The sequence below is a fragment of the Phalangium opilio genome, unplaced genomic scaffold, assembly GCF_054372755.1.
Source record: "Phalangium opilio isolate 3A_F unplaced genomic scaffold, DU_Popi_V2 ptg000061l_1, whole genome shotgun sequence".
Taxonomy (NCBI): domain Eukaryota; kingdom Metazoa; phylum Arthropoda; class Arachnida; order Opiliones; family Phalangiidae; genus Phalangium; species Phalangium opilio.
In genome coordinates this window covers 5,984,972-6,009,606 of record NW_028324178.1, presented here as the reverse complement: position 1 = coordinate 6,009,606, position 24,635 = coordinate 5,984,972, and the positions used below count along the sequence as shown (strand labels likewise).

Sequence of the window (24,635 nt, the reverse complement as noted above, 5' to 3'; positions counted from 1 at the left end):
GTAATTTCGTGCCGTCTGCTCTTTTTTAATTTTAAATGACGTCAACGTATTTGAGACAGCCGCTTGTTAAGGTAACATCGTTTAACGTTGAGTAAGTTATATATTTTCACGTAAATAATGTGCTTGACATAGGCCTATTTGTATAAAAAATTAAAAACCAATTGTAATTGTCGAATTAAGTATTAAACGTCAAATCTTTCCCTGTTTCCATGTTGTTGCTTTGATAACATCGAATCACAACTACCTAAGCGTAATGAAGGCATAACGTGAAGGGCACACAGATTTTTGTGTCAGTAGTTTTATTGGTAATGGTGAAACAGTAATTGTTTCATTCCTGTGTAATTTATCTTAAACTTTTGAAGTTGTAATTACATTTATATGTTCTAACATTGGTAAGATTTATTTGTAGTTATTGTAATGAATTATACATAGTAATGAAACATGTTTAAAAAAACTGAAAAAGGCGCCACATTCCCTCTATGAGTTGAAGGTTGTACCCTTGTTGGTCATCAGTGACACGCCCAAGAGAGGACAAAGATGTGATAACATATCACAAAGCAGGTAAATGATGTCCACCGCCGACAGAGAACCCTTTCCCGAGGTGACAATGAAAGGCATTCCTCAACAATATTCCACTTGTTATAGAAGAACGTGAAGCTCTGCGTATTGCAAATTTTGTACGTTCTCGTAATGTATTAACCATGCTATTAACATAATTTTTTGTTGCAGGTGGGTGCAAGCTTCTTGAATAGCCTTCCTCCAGTTTTTGCTGAAGGTTCCTCAAAGAGCCTTCTGCTTCCATGAACATGGTGCTCATCCAATTCCACTGAAGAACACAGAAATGGTCATAAGAATGGTTTCTATTCGACGTAGGGTATAATAGTCCACCTTCTGAAAATTTCATTTGGACATTTTTTTGAGATAGAGGGTTGCTGCAAAGTCAGTTAACCATTAAGAGTTACTGCGGTGTCCTTTGAATTTTATTCTTCACTTCAACATTTCATTGTTCTTTTTTCCATCATTCCTTGCTATTGTTTCTGCATGCATGGCCTTCCTTTATTGTTTCATTTATAAATGGGCTAAACTTTCTTATAGCTTAGTCGCTGCCTAGTAAGAAAAGCAAGAAACGCTCATAGCTTCCGCTAATGCATGTTTGGATGCCCTACTCATGTTTGCGTCTGTTTGGCAAATAATGACTGAAAATGAAAGGGCTAGGAATGAATACGAAAATCTAAGGTTTAAAAATAAAAGGTTTAGACTGGAAACCGAGAGTATTCAAGCCAACATCATGACCGAAGTGAAAAATTGCAGCCTGAAAATAAAATTACTAGTTTTGTTTTTTGAAGACATGCTCAAGCGAAGCATGTTCTACTTTACTGTAGATGATTTTCTAAATGCCATGATAGGTTGTTTGAATAACGTCTCCCTGTATTTCGATTATTTTCAATGCTCAATTTGGCATGCACTTTCTTCATGACAGCATGAACTCTCTCTGATTATTGTATTCTCCTTTCTTATTTTATAGTACTCATTGTAGATATTCTATTAATTCATTTTCACCAAAGTTTCTTTAATATCCAATTTGACACGTACTTTGTTTCATTCTCTCATTATAAATAGTTATTTTTTTTACGTTTAATCCATTTAATTTCTTACATGCGCTATTTACGTGTATTTTATGATTTATTTCTCGCATACGTGTTAGTTTACTGTTAACTTATATTGTAATTTAGTAGACGCTTCATTTAATAAGCCAATTAAATTTATTGCATGGGTTATATGCATGCATTGAATAATTTATTAGATAGACTTCATAACATTATTTAAATTATTTGGATTTTTGTTATCATTGACAGTTATTAAAAGGGGTTGTGAGCCTGTGTGGATAGTGCTTGTCATCCTCATAGAGCTAAGTGGAGCCGGGGAGGGGTTTAAAAAAGAAGAAAAAGTCTGTTATTGCCTTTAATGCTTTAAAACCGTTAATGGCATGTTTCTAATCTGTTCACAGTAGAATTATGTTGATGATGTCTAGCCTGTACTCAAGATGACATTATTTATAACCAGCATGCCAGCACCCAATCAGTCCCGATACGCTCTCAAACCCAAAAATTCGGCAATTTATTTTCCACGTGTATTAAATTTTACATATTTCTGACTGTCAAGAGTTCATTGCTTTTTTCTGTTGCATGATTGCAATTTACATCCTCCGAAGTCTTCATGACCACATACCTATTTTAAATATAACTTAACTATTCTATTGTCATTCATTAGACCTATTTCAGATTTACCATATTTATATTATGAGAAACAAAGAGGTGATTATACCAATTGTTGCATACTGAAATGCTTACTTTTCAAGTAACTGTTCATTGGGAAGGTGTAAATATGGTTACTGGTTATGTTTTATAAGTTATGTCGATTTGCAGTTGTAAGGCGCTTCCGCGACTTCCAGTGTTAGTTGCGAGGCGCAAATGGCTTGACACTCATTCTCTGGATAAGCTTTTTCGTCCGCAGTTGAAAGATATACCTCGTCTGAGAGAGGAAAGGATAAATATTGATTAAAGGGTATGGGTGTATCTCGCTCATCAACGCACCATTCCATGAGAATATAATAAGTGCGAAATTATTAATGCCACAAGAGCATGAACGAATCATGGAGTTGCTCTTGCGATTTTGGTCATGATAAGTGCTCAAATAAGGCTTTAACCATTCAGTTACCACGGGCGATCAGCATTCAGCCCTCTCACCTTTTTATTGCAGTGACTTCTATACTGTGATCACAGTTGCCACACAATCTGAATAAGTAATAAATAATAAAAGAAATAAATTAAATGGTGTGTTTTTATTTAAATCGGATTTTAAGGGGGAAAATGAAAGAGTTTAGTTGAATACTTCATAAATTAATTAATCCTTCATAAATTACACTCACCACTTTACTCGACACGTTGATCAACGTCGGGAGGTTGATAGAAAGTGTTGAAATGTCGTCTATTGTAAGTGCGTTCAGCACATAGCGTTACCGAAGCAACCATTAAAACCGGTGTTTAACCGGTAACTCATTTGTCAGTTTATGAAAAAACATTTTGAATTTGGTGTATAAATTTGATAGTTTACATCTGAGTCTGCGCGGAATTTGCACCAATCACTGAGCCAAGGCATGGAACGTCATCGGTAGACATAGCCAATGAAAAGGCCAAGGGCAGTGGTTGACGGTCCAACCAGCGAGCCAAGGGCAGAAGGAGGAGCTTAACTTTTCTGCAGAATACGGCCGCAGTTTGCAGAATAGGTGACGTGTCTACCATGGAAATGTAGCGGAGAATCGGGAATGAAGATTCACGATGACATGAATTAGAGAAGAATGTAACAACGACAAATTCTTGAAGAAGGATGCCAATATTAATCCTCATTGTGAAATGGATGGTAATCTCCGAAGATAATGGTTCGAATTATTATATTATTTAAATTAAAAAGACTCACTTGTCCTAATGACATGAAAATATTGATATTCGAATACTTCTCCTTTTGTCTGGAAGTTTAATTTTTCCACCACTTTTGAAATTAGACAACTATCTCTTTAAATTTTAGAATGCCATATATTTTTTGTTAAATCTAAGGTTAATTAGAGAACGTTGTATTTAAAAAAGTAGTCTTCAAACAATGAATGAAATGGATTTTTAATGTGTATATAAAAAACTATATAAGTAGTTCACTGGAAATTACACAGTCATCAACATCATAATAATAATAATAATAATAATAATAATAGGGGCTGGGCTCCATGAAACGAGAAATAAATACCTTTTGTATTTTATTTCCGAGTAGGTAGGCTGCCTTGTTTTTTAAGCTTGCAGCATGGCAATCACTTAATTCATCAGCCACGCCAAAGTGTATAATCACGGTAAACAAGTGCCTGCCTACGTTGGAGATGATGTTACGATTTACGTTTATTCACTAATGAAAATATCCAGGAATTTTATCATGAATGTTTGCAAAAATTTAATCATGAATATTTTTGAAAATTTGATCATGAACATTTTTAAGAATCTCATCATGAATATTTTCAAGAATTTAATCATGAAAAATTAGAAAAATTAATCATGAAAATTTAGAAAAATAAATCATGATAACTAAGAAAAAATCTATCATGAATATTTAGAAAAATCCATCTAGAATATTTGAAAAAAACTTCTCCATGAATATATTGAGAAAAGGCTTTAACCACATACTTTGAAGATGTAGAGTTTGACCCAGAACAGGGACGCTATAGCGTCAAATTCCCCTGGCAAATTAGCCAACCGGACAATTACCAAGTTGCCCTAAAAAGAAGGCAAGGCTTAGAAAAAAGATTTCAAAAGGACCCAGATTACTATCAAAAATACAAGGGTGTAATTCAAGAGCAGTTGGACACGGGGGTGGCAGAAAAGATTCCTATAGAGCAATCGAAAATTTCCATAGCAGGAACCTACTACATTCCTCACCAGGGGGTGGTAAGAGACCACGTAAAAACCACAAAACTATGTGTGGTATTTGATGCGTCATCGCACGCGAACGGTAAACCTTCCCTTAGCGATTGGCTTCTCCCTGGACCAAACTTGAACCCTGACCTACTAAGCCTATTGTTAAGATTTAGATACAATCAAGTAGCTATAATAGCAGATATCGAAAAAGCTTTTCTGCAGGTGGCTCTTCACGCCTCAGATAAAGATTCTGTTCGTTTTCTGTGGGTTCAGGAGGATGACAAAGGCAATATTATTCCTGGCCAGTATGACGTCCTTAGAATGACACGTGTTCCCTTCGGGGTTACCTCCAGTCCTTTTTTGTTGGCATGCACCATCAAATACCACGCCCAACAAACCAAAGAAATTCCAGATATAGTCAGGCAAATAGTAAATAACGATATTTATGTAGATGACCTCACAACCGGGGGTAAAAATGTAAAACAGGGGTCTGAAATTTCCAGTTAGTGAAAGGAGCTGGGATGAAATTGAGAAAATAGTGTACAAACTCTTTAGAATTGCGAAAAATGTGGGCCTCCCATGATGAAGAAGAGAAAAACAAGTTGTTTGAACAAGAGACAGAGATAGTAGAATCCAAAGTGCTAGGCGTCAGGTGGGACCCAAACAATGACAATTTTACCTTCGACCTATCAAAACTGGCAAAAGCCGGGAAAACGGGAAAAGCTACCAAAAGACAAGTCCTAAGCCTAGTAGCTCAAATTTTTGACCCCTTGGGCCTTTTGTCACCATACACAATCAGGGCGAAAATGCTCTTACAAATTTTATGGCAATCAAAGGAGACTTGGGATAAAGAGCTACCCCATGAAACTAAACAGATATTTCAAACTTGGGTTAACGAGCTATCCCTAATTGAAAACATACAAATTGTTAGGCACTACTTCTACACAACCAATGATGAAATCACCGAATTAGAGCTCCATTGTTTCTGTGATTCCAGCATGAAAGCCTACGCCACACTTGTATACGTTAGGTTCAAGACCATAAATAACCAAATTGGGGTTACCTTAATTACCGCAAAAGCACGCGTAGCCCCTTTAAAAGACCTCAGTTTACCAAGGTTAGAGTTGATGGGATGCCTTTTGGGCGCCCGGCTCACAAACAATGTCAAAGAAACTTTCCAAGAGAAGTTAGTTGCAATTAATTATTGGACTGACTCCATGATCGCTCTAGCCTGGGTAACCGGTAACACCAACCAATGGAAACCATTTGTTTCAAATCACGTCACCGAAATACAAAAATTAACCCAAAAAGATAATTGGTATCATTGCCCCGGAATTTGCAACCCCGCAGACTTACCAACCAGGGGGATAAAGGCAGGGGATTTGAAAAACAGTAGTTTATGGTGGCAAGGGCCAGCTTGGCTTAAACAACCAAAGGAAAATTGGCCCAAAACCGCACAACCATATATAGATGTAGAGTCCATAGAGAAGGAATGGAGGAAAATTACCTTAGCCGTTAAAGTAACTGAAAAATATGGCGTCCAAAATTTAATTGACCTAAACAATCACCACAACCTAAATAAAGTTTTGCGCATCACCGCCTACCTCTTCCGTTTTATAAACAACGCCAAAGGCTTGAGAAAAGAAACAGGACTAATAAACGCAGAAGAATTAATAAAATCAGAAAAGATTTGGATTAAGTTAGTTCAGTTAGATGAGTTTGGACCTGAATTGAGATCATTAAAAATGGGGGAAGAAATTAATACCAATTCCAAAATAGCTTCCCTACGACCAATCCTTAACGAATCAGGTTTAATTTGTGCTGGCGGACGACTAGAAGAGTCATCATTATCCTACGCGGAGAAATACCCCGTTATTATGACCAAAAACCAAAGGCTAGCAAAATTTATTGTTATCAGAAGCCATTCCCAAATTTTCCACGGGGGGGATAAATGATATTGCCGCCCAAGTCAGGGAAGGTTACTGGATTCCAGCAGTAAGACAATTGGCCAAGATAATAGAAAAAGATTGCGTCACTTGTAAAAGATTCCGAGCTAAGTTGGGTGAAATGCCAACCGCTCCCTTACCAAAGGACCGAATAGAAGAGTCCCTACCCTTCTCAATTCTTGGGATTGATTTTGCAGGACCATTGATAGCGAAAGTTAATAACAAAGAGCAGAAAACCTATATTTGTTTAGCCACCTGCGCGGTAACGCGAGCAATTCTACAGGGCCGGTAGGCCCTTGTAGATATGACTTGATACTCTTTTGTAACGTTAAAGCAAAATTCACATGCTTTTACCAATTTTCCTATGGAGATTAACATGGGGTTTTTCGTGATATTTAACCACCTCTAACTGAAAAACTAGAGCGAAGTTACTTTTCGGAATACTCTTAATTTAACAATTAAGCATTCAGGGTGTGCGATCGGCTAGTCTAATCAGAAACAATTAAGTCTAAGTATGTTAATTTTAGTAAATTACTGAAGTACGGCTTTTGAGTTAAACGTCAGGTTAACCTGTTAGCGCGCTGATACCCATTTCTTCAATTTTCAAGCATATTGAGAACAAGGGAGGGCCTAGCTTTGTGCCTAATAACAAGTTAAGTTGACATTTTCAGTTTGATTCATTCTGTGGAAGTTGAACCATGGAGCCTGAATCTTAAAAAGATAAAGGCTCCATGGTTGAACTTGTTTTGAGCTGTCGACGCTTGTTTAGTATTTTACCGGCTCAAAATATTTATTTCATTTTATAAATTTTCTGTAACACTCTTGCTAAGAAACACTTTGCTATCAGGTCGAAATTTTGTTTAATAAAGAAATCCAGGTATAAAACTAAAGGTAATTGATTTCATTATATTATAAGATATTGGTTTTTGGATGTTCTTTAAGACCAAGGCTTAGGTTCCTTATGTATTGTATTTGTATATATTCTTGATTCTCGGGACTCGGAGAACCCAGTTACACTTACCCAGCTTCCGAGCCTCCAGTGTCGTCTAGTTTGGCTTACGCTCTCGTGTTTTTAAGCTGAAGGTTATGTTGCAACGTTTTGGTTTACAGACTTTGATAATTTTAATAATAGTGATGCTTCTTCATCTTTACTCTTTAGGATAGTAACAGTATGTTGTAGAAAAAGAGCTGCTACTTGAATTACTTATCTTTATTTTATTTTAGAAGTATTATTAAAATACCGTTACAATAACTGTTTCTATAGCAGTTAATTCAGCATTCCTTTGAGGTATACAGGGTTTTATTATTTGTTAATCTCACTAAAATGCTACTAATTGTGAAGGTGTGTGGTATAATTCCTGAAACTCAACCAATGTAGAGGACGACATCATTCGTTAAAACAATTTTTTCCTGTTGCAACATTCCGTATATGATATTTCGTTTTATAAATTATTTGTTACCAAGAGTGGATTGTTTAATTCGGAAATATAAGTAACAGTGGTGCAGGTTAATCCACGAGAACATCGTCTTTACGTAATTTAATTAGTCAAATAAATTACATGTGGAGATTTTTTCAACGTAACCATGTGGGAAACAGAGGGTTACGTTTGCTATTTCCACAGTCCTCATTGCCATTTGTTTATTTGTCGGAATTGCTATGAATTGTTTAGGTATTTGATTTAATTACTGGTATTTAAGCGAAACTATGGAATCGCATCATTCATTAACATTGTAAACTTTGTAGTGATCCCTTGTAACGGGCTCCCCGTTACAACATATTTTATTGTTAATCTTCACGTTACCGCAAATTTAGCACGGGGCTATGTGTTGGAACTAATTAAAAACTCATCTAAACAAGCTCAATTTATAAGCTAAATCAATATTGCCAAACCATAATCCTTCATTAATTTCAACTCAATTAAGCCTAAAACCTTTAAATTAAACTTAATCGAGATATACCTTTAAATTGAACTTAATCAAGATATACCTTTAAATTGAACTTAATCAAGATATACCTTTAAATTAAACTTAATCGAGATCGAGATATACCTTTAAATTTAACTTAATCGAGATCGAGATATACCTTTAAATTAAACTTAATCGAGATATACCTTTAAATTAAACTTAATCGAGAAATACCTTTAAATTTAACTTAATCGAGATATACCTTTAAATTAAACTTAATCGAGATATACCTACAAATTAAACTTAATCGAGATATACCTACAAATTAAACTTAATCGAGATATACCTTCAAATTAAACTTAATCGAGATATACCTTCAAATTAAACTTAATCGAGATATACCTTCAAATTAAAATTAATCGAGATATACCTTTAAATTAAAATTAATCGAGATATACCTTCAAATTAAACTTAATCGAGATATACCTTCAAATTAAACTTAATCGAGATATACCTTCAAATTAAACTTAATCGAGATATACCTTCAAATTAAACTTAATCGAGATATACCTTCAAATTAAACTTAATCGAGATAAACCTTTAAATTAAATTAAACTTAATCGAGATAAACCTTTAAACTAAACTTAATCGAGATATACCTTTGAATTAAATTAAACTTTATCGAGATATACCTTTGAATTAAATTAAACTTTATCGAGATATACCTTTGAATTAAATTAAACTTTATCGAGATATACCTTTAAATTAAATTAAACTTAATCGAGATATACCTTTAAATTAAATTAAACTTAATCGAGATATACCTTTAAATTAAATTAAACTTAATCGAGATATACCTTTAAATTAAATTAAACTTAATCGAGATATACCTTTAAATTGAATTAAACTTAATCGAGATAAACCTTTAAACTTAAATAAAATTAAGGTGAAATTAACCCAAAACACGATTTTTTCGGTTCAATTCATGGATACCTTATTTAATTAAAATTAAAACTAAACTTATCTTTCACCCAGTCTCAATTTTCCTTTAATCTTTACAATTAAATGAGGATTCAAGTCGATATTTACACCCATTTCAAATCCATATTTACACCTATTTCAAATCCATATTTACACCCATTTCAAGTCGATATTTACACCCATTACAAGTCGATATTTACACCCCTTTCAAGTCCATATTTACACCCCATTTCAAGTCCATATTTACACCCCATTTCAAGTCCATATTTACCCCCATTTCAAGTCCATATTTACCCCCATTTCAAGTCCATATTTACCCCCATTTCAAGTCCATATTTACCCCCATTTCAAGTCCATATTTACCCCCATTTCAAGTCCATATTTACCCCCATTTCAAATCCATATTTACCCCCATTTCAAGTCCATATTTACCCCCATTTCAAGTCCATATTTACCCCCATTTCAAGTCCATATTTACCCCCATTTCAAGTCCATATTTACCCCCATTTCAAGTCCATATTTACCCCCATTTCAAGTCCATATTTACCCCCATTTCAAGTCCATATTTACCCCCATTTCAAGTCCATATTTACCCCCATTTCAAGTCCATATTTACCCCCATTTCAAGTCCATATTTACCCCCATTTCAAGTCCATATTTACCCCCATTTCAAGTCCATATTTACACCCCATTTCAAGTCCATATTTACCCCCATTTCAAGTCCATATTTACCCCCATTTCAAGTCCATATTTACCCCCATTTCAAGTCCATATTTACCCCCATTTCAAGTCCATATTTACCCCCATTTCAAATCCATATTTACCCCCATTTCAAGTCCATATTTACCCCCATTTCAAGTCCATATTTACCCCCATTTCAAGTCCATATTTACCCCCATTTCAAGTCCATATTTACCCCCATTTCAAGTCCATATTTACCCCCATTTCAAGTCCATATTTACCCCCATTTCAAGTCCATATTTACCCCCATTTCAAGTCCATATTTACCCCCATTTCAAGTCCATATTTACCCCCATTTCAAGTCCATATTTACCCCCATTTCAAGTCCATATTTACCCCCATTTCAAGTCCATATTTACCCCCATTTCAAGTCCATATTTACCCCCATTTCAAGTCCATATTTACCCCCATTTCAAGTCCATATTTACCCCCATTTCAAGTCCATATTTACCCCCATTTCAAGTCCATATTTACCCCCATTTCAAGTCCATATTTACCCCCATTTCAAGTCCATATTTACCCCCATTTCAAGTCCACATTTACCCCCATTTCAAGTCCACATTTACCCCCATTTCAAGTCCACATTTACCCCCATTTCAAGTCCATATTGACCCCCATTTCAAGTCCATATTGACCCCCATTTCAAGTCCATATTGACCCCAATTTCAAGTCCATATTGACCCCCATTTCAAGTCCATATTGACGCCCATTTCAAGTCCATATTGACGCCCATTTCAAGTCCATATTTACCCCCATTTCAAGTCCATATTTACCCCCTTTTCAAGTCCATATTTACCCCCATTTCAAGTCCATATTTACCCCCATTTCAAGTCCATATTTACCCCCATTTCAAGTCCATATTTACCCCCATTTCAAGTCCATATTGACCCCCATTTCAAGTCCATATTGACCCCCATTTCAAGTCCATATTGACCCCCATTTCAAGTCCATATTTACCCCCATTTCAAGTCCATATTGGCCCCATTTCAAGTCCATATTGACCCCCATTTCAAGTCCATATTGACCCCAATTTCAAGTCCATATTGACCCCCATTTCAAGTCCATATTTACCCCCATTTCAAGTCCATATTTACCCCCATTTCAAGTCCATATTTACCCCCATTTCAAGTCCATATTTACCCCCATTTCAAGTCCATATTTACCCCCATTTCAAGTCCATATTTACCCCCATTTCAAGTCCATATTTACCCCCATTTCAAGTCCATATTTACCCCCATTTCAAGTCCATATTTACCCCCATTTCAAGTCCATATTTACCCCCATTTCAAGTCCATATTTACCCCCATTTCAAGTCCATATTTACCCCCATTTCAAGTCCATATTTACCCCCATTTCAAGTCCATATTTACCCCCATTTCAAGTCCATATTTACCCCCATTTCAAGTCCATATTTACCCCCATTTCAAGTCCATATTTACCCCCATTTCAAGTCCACATTTACCCCCATTTCAAGTCCACATTTACCCCCATTTCAAGTCCACATTTACCCCCATTTCAAGTCCATATTGACCCCCATTTCAAGTCCATATTGACCCCCATTTCAAGTCCATATTGACCCCAATTTCAAGTCCATATTGACCCCCATTTCAAGTCCATATTGACCCCCATTTCAAGTCCATATTGACCCCCATTTCAAGTCCATATTGACCCCCATTTCAAGTCCATATTGACGCCCATTTCAAGTTCATATTGACGCCCATTTCAAGTCCATATTGACGCCCATTTCAAGTCCATATTGACGCCCATTTCAAGTCCATATTTACCCCCATTTCAAGTCCATATTGACGCCCATTTCAAGTCCATATTTACCCCCATTTCAAGTCCATATTTACCCCCATTTCAAGTCCATATTTACCCCCTTTTCAAGTCCATATTTACCCCCATTTCAAGTCCATATTTACCCCCATTTCAAGTCCATATTTACCCCCATTTCAAGTCCATATTTACCCCCATTTCAAGTCCATATTGACCCCCATTTCAAGTCCATATTGACCCCCATTTCAAGTCCATATTGACCCCCATTTCAAGTCCATATTTACCCCCATTTCAAGTCCATATTGGCCCCATTTCAAGTCCATATTGACCCCCATTTCAAGTCCATATTGACCCCAATTTCAAGTCCATATTGACCCCCATTTCAAGTCCATATTGACCCCCATTTCAAGTCCATATTGACCCCCATTTCAAGTCCATATTGACGCCCATTTCAAGTCCATATTGACGCCCATTTCAAGTCCATATTGACGCCCATTTCAAGTCCATATTTACCCCCATTTCAAGTCCATATTTACCCCCATTTCAAGTCCATATTTACCCCCATTTCAAGTCCATATTGACCCCCATTTCAAGTCCATATTTACCCCCATTTCAAGTCCATATTGACCCCCATTTCAAGTCCATATTTACCCCCATTTCAAGTCCATATTTACCCCCATTTCAAGTCCATATTTACCCCCATTTCAAGTCCATATTTACCCCCATTTCAAGTCCATATTTACCCCCATTTCAAGTCCATATTTACCCCCATTTCAAGTCCATATTTACCCCCATTTCAAGTCCATATTTACCCCCATTTTTATGTCCCAAATTAAAACCCCTATTAATCTCATATCAAACCCATGTTCACCCCATTTCAGGACCATACGCCTGATTTACAGGAATATTTATAGTCGTGTTCAGTGGGACTTCACTACCTTTCCTATTGTGTATGTACACGTTGAAGGCTTTCTTACTATATCAATCCTGAATGAACACGATTATAAGTTAATGCCGTTAAAATTATCCAAATGAACTCTTTTGGGCAACAACTAATGGAGTCAGATTGGTTTTAATAATGAGCATGTTTTACTTTTTAAAACATCACTTAAAAACCTTTCTGAGTTTTGTATGCACAATTTTTTAAAAATACATGCTTTCAATTATTGCTTATTGGAAATTATTTCATGGCATAAAAATTTTAATTTTATTATTTAATATTAGGTCATTACTAAACAACGCGGGCCTTTTCCAAAAAAAATGGTTTATTTTTCAAGGTCCTTCAACTAAAAACGTTGAAAATATTGCTTGTTTTATAGGTCGGGTTAGGTAAGGCATATGTTAGTTAGGTTACGTTTCATTGAGATATAAATTTCAAGCATTGTGCCTCTTAATAGTAGAAGTATTTATCCTATAAATGCTACAAATTTAATAAAAAAATAATAATAATAACAAACGTTTTATCGTTGACAGCGTTTAAAAATAAAAATATTTGCTTTTAATAATATGTAATAATATAGGCACTATATTACGTTAGAAAATTATTTTTGGGAACTCATTCTATGTTCAAACTTCGTTTAAGTTCGTTACAGTGTTACGTAATTTGACTTAAAAATTAAAATAAGCGAATCGCTTTATAACGGTCCATTTCTGCGACTTAAAAATATTTCATTCTTCTAAACTATAAATTTTGCATAATGTTTTACAAAATAGATGGGATTTTTGCTCATTTTATATAACCACTCAATCTTTATAAATTAATCAGACCTAAATGGGTCAATAGGGCCTTAAAACGGGGGAAATAGGGTCTTTAAATGGGTAAACAGGGACTTGAAATGGTGTATAAACGGGTTTGTTTTACACCATAAACGTGGTGCTAAATATGGAAAAAATAAATATTTAACAACTATTTCACAGTTTTTCACTTCACTTGGTTTGATAATGTGACATAGGTAGCGTACTTTTTCCCTACTTTTAACACCATTTAACTAAGTCAGAGATGTGCTAATTAGCTGACTACTAATTGAATTAGAATTAGCAATTAGGTAAATATTTATGAACTAATTAATTAGCCAATTAGCAATTAGACTGAGAAATTAATTAAATTCAATTAGAAATTAGCCATTTATTTATCAAACTAATTAATTAGAATTACTAATTTCTAATTAATTACTTGTCTAATTAAGGAAAAATTGAAACCATAGGTAAACATAAAAGTTTAAAAGTGCCCATGTATCTAGTATTTTGGTAATGCAAAGTTTAATGTTTAAATGGCATTGAAAAACGGGTACGGAAGCCGTGAATTATTCACGAAAAATGAGACAAGCCTCGAGCCTTCCGTCATGTTAAAATTTGTTTCATTTCTTCATTTTCTTGCCACAGTTCCTATAATGGACTCTGAGTAGTAAATCCATGGGCACTGCTATTAATTCGAGAAGGAAAAACAGTCGAAATTTCGAAATAGGACAGTTACGATTTAAGAAATTTCTACTATTATTCTCTCATGTTTTGAGGAGCTGAAATATTTAGAGTAGCACTAAGGTTTCCTCATCGATATAATAAGGCCGTTTTCATATTCAAATACATGAATCAAGAGTAAATTCCTCGATTTTTAGTTTCTACTAAATTAAAAGATTAATTGAGAATCCAATTGGCTAATTAGTTAATCCTAAATCGAATTAAATTTTAATTAGATAATTACCTTTCCTATTCATATTAATTAATCAGAATTACTTCTCCATTAGCACTAAGGTAATTAAAATTCAATTACCATTTTCAATTAGTAAATGTTGCTAATTAATTAGAAATTCAATTAGCTTACTAATTAATTAGCACAGCTCTGAACTAAGTAATATTAGAAGTTCAACAGATTGCCTAAAAAAGATGTTAAAACCACTGTAAATGGTGCATAAATGCCTAATATTTCCTTAATACTTGCAAATAATATTAGAAAATGGCGTCAATTGATCATAAAAATGGGGTTAAAGTACACCATAAATGATGTCTTTTTTGGCACCGGAAAAAACAGCATAAATGGTGTTTGAATGCACCGTTATATTTTAGAGTGCAATGGGATGACGGTAAAGCAAACATAATTATTCAAAATTTAATTACATTAAGACTGAAGTGACAGATATTATAAAAAAACGTCTTGGTTTGGACCAAGGCCGAAAAAACAAACGATATGTGTGAGGTTTATCAATTGACTGAAGTTTCAGATATTGAAATTTTTTTCTAGTTATTTCTATCCACTCAATCCTTAATCAGTATTTAATTCAATCAACTGATTTTACTGTTAATCGATCTAGTCCCTCTAAATTAATTGAAAAATTACATATCTACGCTTTTTCAAGAACAATTACATTTTCCGAAAACCTTTTATCATGAAATTAATTATTTTGAAGGGATTTCGTGTCGATGCTCACTAACTTGTAAGCACCTTGCCCGACATAGTTTTAATTGTTGCTGGCTTGACAAATTTTCAAGTTTGCACCAAAAGAAGTTTAAATCTGTTTTAAGTTGTTGATAACTGTCGTTTACAGTGAATGTTGTCTACTTAAGACAAAGCAACAAAGTTTATCCTGTGTGGTAAAGGGTAAAGATCACATAAACAGAAATACTTCTCAGTACCAATGACTTGTTATATTCATTTCCCGCGGAAATAATATGGTTAAACACATCATTCATTACTAGTTATGCCAAGAAGGTCACATTTAACTCCGACACCCCTTCCCTTCCTCTATTTTCCCAATATATGGCGTTTTATAATAACCAGTGGTTCCAGTGTATGGGTCATCTGAGCCGTCGCAACACACTCAGCCAATAGATGGAAACCTTTTCACATTAGTAAACGGTACATGACACTCCAGACTTGCCCACCAACCTTATTAACCCAACACTATAAAACATTCGTGTACATGAATGATTATGGTTATGGCTTGAAACTCGCTAGCGCCCGAACGACCGATCACTCAGTGTAATCGGTGTACATTTGTAAGTGAGTAGACCATTTTGGAAATTACATACAGAGAAACTAAAACACAGGTGTGATCCCGCCATTGGGGTGTTTTCTCTCATTCTCTCGCTCGCTTAGAAACACCGCTATAGGCAGTGCTAGTTGACTAGCCTCCTGCCCGTAGTGAACTTTGGCACCGTCTGGCGATGACCCTTGGTGCGAGGGAGAATACACCTCGCCCCTGATCTTTGCGCTTGCTAAAATGATTACGCGTAATACGTAACCGGTGTAAAAGTAGCGCCAACAATGTAGAAAGGGGTGGTGACGTTTCAAATGAAGACTGAGTTATGACCAAGAAATTCTAAAGTACGAAAATGGAAGTTCCAGTGCAACTTTACCTTCATAGAGGCGGCAATAGAAATGAAGAATTTCTATATACGAAATTAAATGTATAAATTCGCGCAACACCCTGGTTTGGCATCTATTAAATATTTACATTTTCCATTCGAGTTATACCTCTGGTTATACCAAAGTTCGCTTGCTCTTTTTAGACATCCAGTAGAACATTTCAAATATTCAATACTAGTCCCTCAACACGTACTCCCTTCAAAATAATTAATTTCATGATAAAAGGTTTTCGGAAAATGTAATTGTTCTTGAAAAAGCGTAGATATGTAATTTTTCAATTAATTTAGAGGGACTAGATCGATTAACAGTAAAATCAGTTGATTGAATTAAATATTGATTAAGGATTGAGTGGATAGAAATAACTAGAAAAAAATTTCAATATCTGAAACTTCAGTCAATTGATAAACCTCACACATATCGTTTGTTTTTTCGGCCTTGGTCCAAACCAAGACGTTTTTTTATAATCCATCTTGAACTTGTACCCTCGCTTAGCACAGAGGACTTTCTCTTGGCCTTCAGTCGAATAATAGCTAGGAGGGGGGTGCCGTCTGTTGTCTACACAGACAACGCAAAAACCTTTAAAAAAGCTCATTCAGACCTTAAAACCATTTGGCAAACCCTTAACCAGTCAAAATTAAAAGAATTTTTTGGAAACTACACTATTCAGTGGAAATTTATTATTGAACGTGCCGCTTGGTACGGGGGCTGGTGGGAACGGCTAGTCCTGTCCACCAAAACCTGTCTCAAGAAATGCATAAGCAGAGCTTCCCTAACCTACCACGAAATAGAAACGATTCTAATCGAAACCGAGGCTTTAATCAATTCACGACCCATTACCTATTCTTACAACGATATAAATGAACCCACTCCACTGTCGCCATCCGAATTTCTAACGGGGCGTAGATTAATGTCTTCACCTCCAATAACTTGTAAAAACCAAACAATTCCAAAAACACGCCTTGAGATAACCAAAAGATTAAAGTATCGCGAGCATTTAATTGAAAAAATTTGGAAACGATGGAGACATGATTACCCACCGCGCGAAAACCTCGAAAAATCAATCCGTGTTTAAAATCGGAGACGTGGTATTAATCCACGAAGACAAAGTGCCAAGGCATATGTGGAACCTTGGTTTAATAAAAGAAGTGATAATAGGGCGGGACGGTAAAATAAGATCATGTCTCGTCAAAACCATGAACGGAAATTGCATCAGGCGCACCATACAGCACCTGTGCAATTTAGAAATTAACGATTAGTAGGAGCGCGTAAACCCTTGGTAACATATGACCTCTAACGTTATATCATATATTACCGGGGGGAGTGTAAAAAATTGAATACGCGAGTGTAAATAATTTTGTTTTTTGTATATAATTTGTAATTCTGTAAAATTTTCATGTTAATTTTTCCAATATTCATGTTTAACGTAATTCAATTCCTTTTAAAAATTCATTCAATTTTACTATGTAAAACTCTAAATTCATGCTTTCTTTATACAATTTAAAACCGAAAATATTTCCGAAGAGAACCAAAGTGTTAAAAACCCCGGGAAAGCCCCTCCGTAAGCTGGTGGAAGAGAGTCTCTTTGACCACACCTGCATGGGCCTCTTTCACCAGCCCAAGGAGCGAGCTTCAAAAAAGAAAAAACCACCAACAAATAAAAAACCAGATAACGCATTACCAGCGACTCGAAAGGTCCACCACAGACCTCTCTCTGCCGTAGCAGAATTTAAATCTACCAAGACCAACCAACCCCTAGAAACTTGTAATTGTCTATTTTAATTAAAAAGTTTTTTTACATTTTAAATCTATTCGCAACTCCTTAATATAAGGCCGCTGTTAATTATCCCAACAGTTATAGTAACTGTTTCAGTCCGGATATTATAACTTACACCAGCTCTCCCCTAAAAGAACTCTAAACAAAGGATTTCGTTACCCTACCGGTGCGGATATTCTACAAGTTCTCCGCGCGTTTAGTGCCCTCCATGTTCGCGATACTGGGAAGTGAGGTTTTAACGTGGCTGTTGATGTAGTTTCTGGCGTCCGAATATGTCGTCCCATTAGCATTTCTGGTGGCGCTGGAAGACCTTGAAGGGGGTGGCTCGGTATTGTAGTAGAACGTAGTGGGGGTCGACTCCAGACTGAGCTCCTTTACTGAGGAGGTTTTTTATAGTTTGTATATGCCTCTCTGCCATTCCGTTACTTTGAGGAAATCTGGGACTTGACTTGCTGTGTTCCACACCACATTGTAGTAGAAAGTGGGCAAACTCGGAGGAGTTAAAAGGAGGACCATTGTCCGTAACGATTCTTTGTGGTGTTCCATACCGCGCAAAGTGAGGTTTTAGAGCTTTTATCACAGTTTTGGCATTCGTAGACGCAAGTTCATGAACTTCAACAAATTTCGAGTGATAATCAACGCAAATCAGAGCCGGCTTCCCTCCAGTGTGAAACAGGTCCATTCCGATAGTGTCCCATGGGAGCATCGGAATTTCATGTGGTTTGGTAACGACATGTGTATTTGCCGTGCCTGTTCCGGAACAGATATGACATTTTTGAATAGCTGCGGATATCTGTGCTGTCATTTCTGGCCAGTATACGTGCATCCTTGCTTTGCGAAGACAGGAGTTAATTCCTTGATGCGCACCGTGTATTTGATCAATTATCATTTGACGCCGCGTTACGGGGATGATCAAACGGTCCCCTCTGTATAATTGGCCTTGATCGCCGTGAATTTCATTTCTGATGGGTCAATAGCAGCTGAGGCTTGGGTCCACCATGGAAGCAATTTTTGGCCATCCATGAACGGTGTAATGTAGAAGTTTTCGCATTGCAAGGTCTTCACTTGTTGCGTGCTGAAAGTCACGGGAGAGTACCGTCATTGAAAAAATAGCCGTGGAGGGACCTTCCAGGTCATCTGTATTGACCGCTGCGATTTTGGCTGGTGAGCGAGAGAGAGCATCGGCGATGTACATTTGTGAGCCAGGGACGTATTTTAGAGTCAAGTCATAACGGGCCAGACGCAGAACCATCCGTTGCAGTGGAGGTGATAGGGCTTGAATAGGTTTTTTGACGATGGCAAGTAGAGAATTGTGATCTGTTTCCACCGTCACCTTGCTACCGACGATATAATAATTAAAATGTTCCACCGCATAAACGATAGCTAGCATCTCTTTTTCAATCTGTGCATAGCGCCGTTGTGTTGACGTCAGAGAGGTAGAAGCATACTCCACTGGCTGTTTGTCCTGAAGGAGAACTGCCCCAATCCCAAATTGGCTGGCGTCCACGGAAATCACGTTTTCTTTGTTGGGGTTATAAAAGGCTAGTACCTGTGCCTTTCTAATATCATCCTTCAGGCGCTCAAACTGTCGTTGTATGTTGGCGTCCCATATAAATTCTCGCAGTTTTCTCGGAGTGTCGGTCAATGAATTTGCTGAGGTAGTTAATTATTCCCAAAAAACGTTGTAACTCTTTCTTGTTGGTAGGCGGCGTGAGGGACTGAATCGCAGTTATCCTCCTAGGATCAACTTGAACTCCATGTTGAGAGAGAATGTGACCCAAGTAAGAGATCACCGGCACTGCTAGTTATAATTTTTTTTGCACTGAATGTTACTCCATTGTCACGTGCTCTTGTCAAGACAGCTCTTAAGATGTCGTTATGATGGGCTTGTCCCGTGCCGGCCAAAAGAAAATCATCCGTTGAAATATAAACGCCAGGGATATCTCCAAATATCTCATGCATAACTCTCTGACAGATTTCGGAAGCACTTAATAATAATAATCTAAGCTTGGTCTATGAAGGGATATTCCGAAGGGTAAACGGAGAAATCGGAATCTTCCGTACGGTGTTGCAAACGTACATAAGTACGAGCTTTGTTCGGTGAGTTTGATCTGCCAGAAAGCCGCCGTTACGTCCAAGACAGAGAATAGCTTACAACCCTGTAGGTTGCTAAATATTTCTTGCGAAGTCGGAAGTTTGTAATGCTGGCGTTTAATAGATGTATTCAAATTTCTGGGGTCCAGACAAACCCTTATTTCCGTTGCGTTTGTCGGCATTTGCTGAGATCTTAGCGTCGATTGTGATTTTTGAGTTTTTGGAACGATAACGATCGGGTGGACCCAGTCCGTGGGTTCCGTAACCGGTACGATGACTCCCAGCTCCACCATCTTCTCGAGCTCTATCTTGAGGGGTTCACGAAAGGCATGCGGTATGGTTCTTGGTGGTACTATGACGGGTTTGACGTCATCCTTAAGCGTAATAGTGTGTAGACCTGGGAGACAACCCATGGGTCCAAAGACGTCCTTAAATTCGGCTATTATTTCTGAGGGGTCATCGCTTGTCTTGGTCGAGTTAATCATGTCGACCTGATAACAACTGGGCCTAGGCGATGGTGAGGCGAGATTTCCGTCCAGCCGTTGAATGAGGCCTAACTGTGAGGAGGCGTCAGCACCCAAGATAGGTATCGTGTTCTTGGCGGTAATGTAGAATTGACAGGGTCGGGAGGCGTTTAAAGATGACTTGATTATATTGATGCAGCCTAACATCGGAACTTGATGTCCGGTATATGACATGACCCGGCGACAAGTTGGCTGAATCGTGGGAGGATCTCCCAATTGTTGATAGAGATGGTACAGAAGCACGTTGACGTGGGACCCGGTGTCAATTTTGAATTGCACTGGGTGATGGCCGATGTATATTGTGGAAATCCAGGTATTGGTGTTTGGCGAAGTTGAAATTTCATCAATGGTTAGGATTTGAACGTAAAGTGGTTCGTTGTCCGCGTGATCTGGTTGGTATCAGCTGTATTCTGGCGTCAAAAGCTGCTCTTCTGTTGTGTCCGGACCGCCCCTTGTTTCAGGATCGTGACCATCCGTATACCACGGAGCCGAGTCAGTTAGAGTAAAAACGTTAGTACATACTCGGGCCCAGTGACTAGAGCCGCCACACTTGGCGCATTGCGATTCATTCGCAGGGCATGGGCGAGAAGAATGTTGGAGGCCACATCGTTGGCAAGACATGTTGGGATAGGCTCCGCGATGAGTCTGGCGAGGTCGTGAGTGAGCGGATAAGGAGCGAGGTCTTCGCTGAAATGATGTGTGCGCTCTACTAGGGCCCGGCGAGAGAGATTGGTTGCGAGCCATATTAGTCTATTGCCGTCGTTTATGGAAGGGCGGCCGTGAGCGGCTACTAATTGCATCCAGCGTTGCTGGAAGTGGAGCATGAGCAGCACGATGAGAGGTAGCTTTCATGACCGAAGAGAAGGCATTCGCGCTAGCTACCGCACGACATTCAGAAATGGCTTGCGTTAAGGTTATATTGGGAATAGTCAATAGTTTTGTTTGCATCTCTTTACTATGGAGCCCTTCAATTATTTGGGAGCAAATTAAGGAATCACGAACCGCGTCCAAATCACAATGATTTATCTTTGTTTTGAGTTCCGTCACAAACGAGTCGAACGGTTGGGTCGGGCCTTGGCGCGTCGAAAAAAACAGATGGCGCGATAGAGTCACATTTTTGTACGGCGCAAAATAAGCGGAATAGGCATCATAGATTTGAGCTAATGTTCGCGGGAGGGCTACGCCGTTATTGTCAGTTAATGTCGGAATGTCTAATATTTTGTATAACTTCCTACCTTCTGTGCCAATGATATGTAAAAAAGTATTAATTTGGGTGTCCACGTTTTTCTTACTCAGTTCTGTAGCCTTGGCGAATATCTCGAACTCTTCTAGCCAATCATCCCAAGCATCCGCGGAATTTTCCCCGGGGACGAAGGGAGTCGGCGCATGAAATTTAGCCATAGAAACCGAAATGACACAAACCTGCCGCAAAGGCTTAATGCGTAATGTTGCCCGTAATTTAACGAAATAGTTTAGCGCGCGGATTTAATCACCAACATGATCCCACTTCTGAATCCATGTTACGTTGTGTCGGTTATTTAAATGATTAAGCTGTCGACCGTGGTTTCTGAATATACTTTATAAAGCGAGAAGCTGAGCGGAACTGGCCGACTTCTTTATGGTAAGTTCTACAGAATAACTATGTTGCGCATTGCACCCTCTATTCTTGTGACGTCAATGGCCAGTGAGGCAGTGACCCCTATAAGTGTCTCAAAGTTATCTTATTTCCGTTCCTGCTTGAAATAAAACCGACGAAATAAATCACAGCTAGAAAAGGTTAAATTGCGGCGGAAATAAGTCAAATACTTTGAGCCTCCTGGAAATTCGCGAGAGTGGAAATAAGCAGAACACTTGAAATGTATCCAGGGACACTATTCTCTAAAAAATTCAATGATTAAGTACCCAAATCCAAATGGAAACATTAGGGTTGGTTCCATTAAGAGAGAGTTTAAAACCTTATTCTCTAACCGAAATCCAAATCGAAATTGAATCTCCCGCCACACATTTCACCATCTCAAATTATTCTCTTATTTCTTTAACCCAAATCGACATTTGAATCTCCCGCAAAACACTTACCCAAATGTACGTCACTTCCTCTTCCATTACATAATTTTATTTCAGCATAAATTACACTAAGGCAGTAAATTAATGATCTACGATAAATTAATATATTACTTTAAAATTAAAATTTTATTCAATATAAAACTAAGCCTTTCCTGAAGGTTTTGAACCGTTTAATTGAAATTATTTAAACTATTAGTGACGATCAATTGGCCAATATCGTATATTAACCGATGTCAATACAAATTTATTTAAAATCAATGAAACGAAAATATCAATATCAAACAATAAAATTCAGTTAAGCAAAGGCTTAGAGCATTGACGAGATTCCCGACGGTACATAAGACTCCCGGTCTCCACTCTCCCGTCAAAACTCAAAGCCGAAAGCTCGCGCAGCTAAACTTCCTCTTAAGTAGTAAATAAAGAACACGTGACTCAGTCTTCTAAGGAGCTATTAGTAAAATAATATATTAGGAACAAAAATGGTCTCACTTAGACCACAAAAATTATACTTAAATGTCCTAAAATTTTAATGAGAGGTGTGTTACAAACTACTATATTATATTAAAAAGAATTCAAACTTTTAAAGTGGATAATTATTTTAATAAAAATTAATTTCCAATGTCATAATATTAAAGTGCTTTTGGTAGAAACACAAGGGTTCTTCTGAACTTTCCCAAAATATGTGTGTTTTAGGCTTTAGGGACTATAATTTTGTTTAATTATAAGATTTTATGCATAATGTTTAAGCAATACGTTTAATCTTGAAAAGAGGGTGAAAGTACTAAAATAAACTTTTTATAAAACTAATTAATTATGAACATTTTAACCATTTTTAGATATAATCCATTGTAGCACACTTGTCATTAAACTTTCAGGGCTTATAATTAGCTTGAAAAATTTATATTTAAATCTAAGCAGGAGATTCAGTTAGGATTTGATATTCGGCTCTAAAGTCTTAATAAAAATGTTTAGTAAATAAATCATTATTAATGATTTATTTACTAATGTTACATTAATCACAACGTTTAGAGCCCGGCATTATCTATCCATTATCCAAGTTATTTTATCTTCATCCATACTCGAAAATTATCCACATAACTCACATGCTAAATCGTATTATAATCCACAACTTTGTTTATAAATAATCGGTTATCCACCAATTTGTGGATAATGGATAGGTAATGCCGAGCTCTAAACATTAATCACAATGTTTAGTAAATAATACAATTAATCGCAGTGTTTACAAAAATTATACTTAGCTTGAAAAATTGATATTTAAATCTAAGTAGGAAATTCTGAGAGAGCGGTCGCTCTCTTAGATAAGACTTCAAACTGCTCTTAATGTATAAGGAGGGTTTTTTGTTTCGATGTAGTTTTTTTGTATTGTATTAATTGTTTTGAAAAAATTCCACTGAACTAAAATTCGGACCCTTAATATGTGGTTAAAATTTCAAAGAGATCCCTCCATTAGTTTTTTTTCATAGAAAATAAAGTTGCTGAGGGTGGTTTTCATTTCCATAAAAAAATTAAGACATTTTGCCAAAAAAAGGGAAATTTTCCCATAGGAATAACATGGGAAATGTTTGCTGTAATAGCGAAAGTTTCTCGACCATTTTTTGAAGAGGATTTATTCGATAGGTCTGAAAATGGTTTTAAATGAAAGGTTGAACATTAAACTGGTGCCTTTCGAAGTTTTATTGAAAACAATTAATATTAAGTATTACTTTATGTACTTTTAAGCACATACTTAAACTTACGACCTTTTATTCGGTTGGACTTACGTGGTTTAATCCTAGCTAAAATCATAGAGAAACGTGCTGTTGGACTTACGCTGTTTTACCGCTAATAGAGCGACTGAGCGAAGATTTTTGTTTAGACAACGCGTGTGGCTATGTCGAGCTTAAGGCGAATTTTTTAACTTTTCACATAAAGGAAGGGGTTAATTGGTCCTCATTTTATTTTAATTTCGTAAGTTAAACCTTATTATAATTTAATACAAAAGAATTTAAA

The 24,635-nt window shown here is 36.8% G+C and overlaps 1 protein-coding gene and 1 long non-coding RNA gene across 2 annotated transcripts; one reads left to right on the top strand and one right to left on the bottom strand.

Moving 5' to 3' along the window:
• Nucleotides 1-1,744: 1,744 nt before the first annotated feature.
• On the bottom strand, nt 1,745-2,714 carry LOC149664086 (uncharacterized). The gene is made up of 3 exons (XR_016368447.1): nt 2,595-2,714; nt 2,352-2,532; nt 1,745-2,229 (listed from the first exon to the last, which is right to left on the bottom strand). It is a non-coding gene; the product is annotated as an uncharacterized LOC149664086 (long non-coding RNA).
• Nucleotides 2,715-3,413: 699 nt separating this feature from the next.
• LOC149664085 (uncharacterized) lies at nt 3,414-6,695 on the top strand. The gene is made up of 4 exons (XM_089841995.1): nt 3,414-3,420; nt 4,234-4,926; nt 5,013-6,266; nt 6,376-6,695. Exons 1-4 carry the CDS (start codon nt 3,414-3,416, stop codon nt 6,693-6,695), a joined length of 2,274 nt encoding a protein of 757 aa, XP_089698121.1.
• The last annotated feature ends 17,940 nt before the right edge of the window (nt 6,696-24,635 follow it).